General features: G+C 49.4%; 2 protein-coding genes across 2 annotated transcripts; both read left to right on the forward strand.

Moving 5' to 3' along the window:
- Positions 1–11: 11 nt before the first annotated feature.
- Positions 12–554, forward strand: LOC128276863 (carboxypeptidase B-like). Its single transcript, XM_053015320.1, has 2 exons — positions 12–32; positions 105–554. The coding sequence occupies exons 1-2, from the start codon at positions 12–14 to the stop codon at positions 552–554; spliced, it is 471 nt and encodes a 156-aa protein (XP_052871280.1).
- A 1,035-nt stretch (positions 555–1,589) lies between these two features.
- On the forward strand, positions 1,590–2,841 carry LOC128276862 (carboxypeptidase B-like; the record flags this gene model as incomplete). The annotated part of the gene is made up of 4 exons (XM_053015319.1): positions 1,590–1,667; positions 1,737–1,946; positions 2,017–2,295; positions 2,362–2,841. Coding segments are annotated over exons 1-4 (1,040 nt in total), but the record flags the coding sequence as incomplete, so codon positions are not given.
- Positions 2,842–2,847: the final 6 nt, after the last annotated feature.

Consider the following 2,847-nt stretch of genomic DNA (forward strand, 5'->3'; position numbering starts at 1 on the left):
ACTGGGACTACATGTGGGAATTCTCGAGCAATGTAAGACAGAGTTACGAATGGCGATATCGCTACGAGACCAGACATACATCTAATGATTCGTCTTCATTGTAGGCTTGTTCTGACTCGTACGCTGGTACGGCTGCCTTCTCCGAGTTGGAAACTCAAGCCCTGAACCGTGTCATGCAGCAGTACGCATCGAGCATGGTTCTGTATCTCGCTGTTCACACTTACGGCGATATGATCCTGTACCCGTATGGATACGCCTGGCCTTTTATTCCTGTGTCGAACCAAGCCGCTCACATTGCCCTTGGAGAACAGGCCCGCAGTGCGGTCACTGCCGTCGGTGGGCCACTTTACGTCGTTGGCAATAGTGCCGAGATCCTGTACACCGCCACTGGTTGCAGTGATGACTACGCAGCAGGAGTTATTGGATCCCGATTCGCGTTCACGCTCGAGCTAACTGGAGGAGGATCTACCGGATTCGACCTTCCTGCTAGCCAGATCATGGCTGTTGCATCTCAGACATTCCAGATCTTCCGCACCATGGCCAACAACGCGTAAACAACGCGTCGTTTCACAGTGAAATGTCATGTTGATCGTACAATGATAGTCTGAAGGGATTTTACCGTGAAAGAAAGAATAAAATTATCTAATTTATACATGGCTTGGCCCAGCATGGCGCCAGTGACTTATTTTCCACCAGGTTATATCCAGAATTAGTGAGGTTTGCGTTGACATGACATCCCATTTACAATATCTGGGAACTTGCCGTTCTATGCACCAACCTACAGCTAGACTTATCTAACTTGTATGGGACCTACCAGGAGTTGTCTTGTAGTTGATTGATGTTGTTGTCAGATACAGTTATGCAATTTATTTTGGCCACAAGTGTGAATAATTAAACGATGTCATTGACATCGCTAATCGTTTGCAACTTATCTGCGTCAACGATTAGCACACAACAGGAACACAATGCACTACATCTGCACTCTGCGGCGCACGCTATCTAATGATAAGAGTTTTTTTGTACTGCCATAACAATTACCTACATCGTTACGGTCAATCTCAAACGATTTTGTGATTAAATTTGTGGGTTTTTTGAGAATTTGGCACTCAGAGATTAGGAGCATCGTAAAGTATAAATTCGCCTGTTTTGTTCCCATTTCACTTTTGTGTTGGTTACCGACTGGCAAACGATGAAGTTCTGTGCTGTGTTTTTGGCCATCCTGGTCCTGGCCGAGCTGAGCCCCGGTGGCTCGGCCGAGCAAGTGTCCAACGATGCTCCCGATACGCGTTCACTCTCGAGCTAACTGGAGGTAGCTGCGATACGTGTCGTACAGTTTCTGTCGCTTCTGATAGATCTTAGTGTGCCTTGTAATAATATTGACCCACTAATACGTTACTCATGGTGTGATACGAATGATTGGCTATCGAGAAGGGAGGCGTTTAACCAATCAGGACCATTTGCAATCAATATGTGCTACGACGATAATGATTTGGTTGTGATAAGCTTGCGTCAACGGCATCGCCGGCATGCGAGTTATACTGTGCGCTAACGGCTTCGGATTTCCGCAGTTTGAGTTTGGCCGTGGACGAGCACAGAATGAAGTTGCTTGTGGTGTTTGGTGGCTGCTTGGTGGCCTTGGCCTTTGCCAAAGCCGGTTCCTATCACGAGTATGTAAAACTGTTGCTGAAGGTTAACCGTTTCCCAATCGGTGTGATTTAAAACGTTCTAATCCGCAGGTACGAGATGTACACAGTACATCCGGAAACGCAGGATCAGCTATCGGAGCTGCTTCAGTGGCGGTTGAAGAAGGATGTAGACTTTTGGGACGCACCGAAACTCAATCGGCAGGCTCGTGTGATGGTACCTCGGACGGATCGCAAAGTCGTGACGGACTTTCTCGATCGACTCGACGTTGAGTACGATCTTGTGGTAGAAGATGTCCAAGAGTAAGACTAGAGTTTTCGTTAAATCCATTATATCCGTTTCATCGCTGGCTTAATGGCTTAATTTTCCCAGACTCTTGGAGAAGGAGCACCGTCGCAATGCGAACCATCTGCGCCGCATCAGACGAGACTCTAACTCGCAGGCAACGATCGACTTTGAGCACTTTTGGACGTTGCAAGAAATCTACGATTATCTGGCGGAGCTGGAGCTGGCGTACAGCGACTTGGTGCGCGTATCGGATGTGGGCACCACGCACGAGGGAAACCCGATCAAGGCCATCACTATCTCGAAGAACGGAGACGTCGATCAAAGTCGCCCGATTGTCTTCATGGACGGAGGCATTCACGCTAGGTATTCGATATCTCTAATAGGCTCTGACAGATTGCGTTACATTCAGGGATCTTTTTTTCTCTCCAGAGAATGGGCCGGTGTGATGTCTGTAATGTACATGATCCACGAGTTCGTCGAGCACTCGGACCAGTACGCGGCGCAGCTGGACAACACGGACTACGTTATCATACCGGTGCTGAACCCGGATGGCTACCGATACACGCACGAGAAAAACCGGCTGTGGCGTAAAAACCGTTTCCCGAACAACGTGCTCTGCTACGGAGTCGACCTGAATCGCAACTTCCCGTTTCAGTGGGACTGGACGACCAACGCGTGCTCAAACACGTTCGCCGGGACCGTGCAATCCTCGCAAAAGGAGACCCAAGCCATGATGGCGCTGCTTGATCAGTACAAGAGTGCCGTCCGTGTTTATCTGGCGGTCCATACGTACGGCGAGATGATCCTGTGGCCTTGGGGCTATGACTTTCTGCACGCCCCGAACGGCGAAGATTTACAGCGGCTCGGGGAACAGGCACGCGATGCTCTCGTCGCAGCCGGTGGACCAGAGTACGA

The sequence above is a fragment of the Anopheles cruzii genome, unplaced genomic scaffold (assembly GCF_943734635.1).
Source record: "Anopheles cruzii unplaced genomic scaffold, idAnoCruzAS_RS32_06 scaffold02726_ctg1, whole genome shotgun sequence".
NCBI lineage: Eukaryota > Metazoa > Arthropoda > Insecta > Diptera > Culicidae > Anopheles > Anopheles cruzii.

What these genes read in the sequence shown, in the direction of transcription:
- LOC128276863 (XM_053015320.1), top strand. Translation starts at nt 12, where the DNA reads ATGTGGGAATTCTCGAGCAAT. An exon ending in TGTGGGAATTCTCGAGCAAT is followed by an intron (nt 33 to 104) that starts GTAAGACAGAGT and finishes TCTTCATTGTAG; the next exon opens with GCTTGTTCTGACTCGTACGC.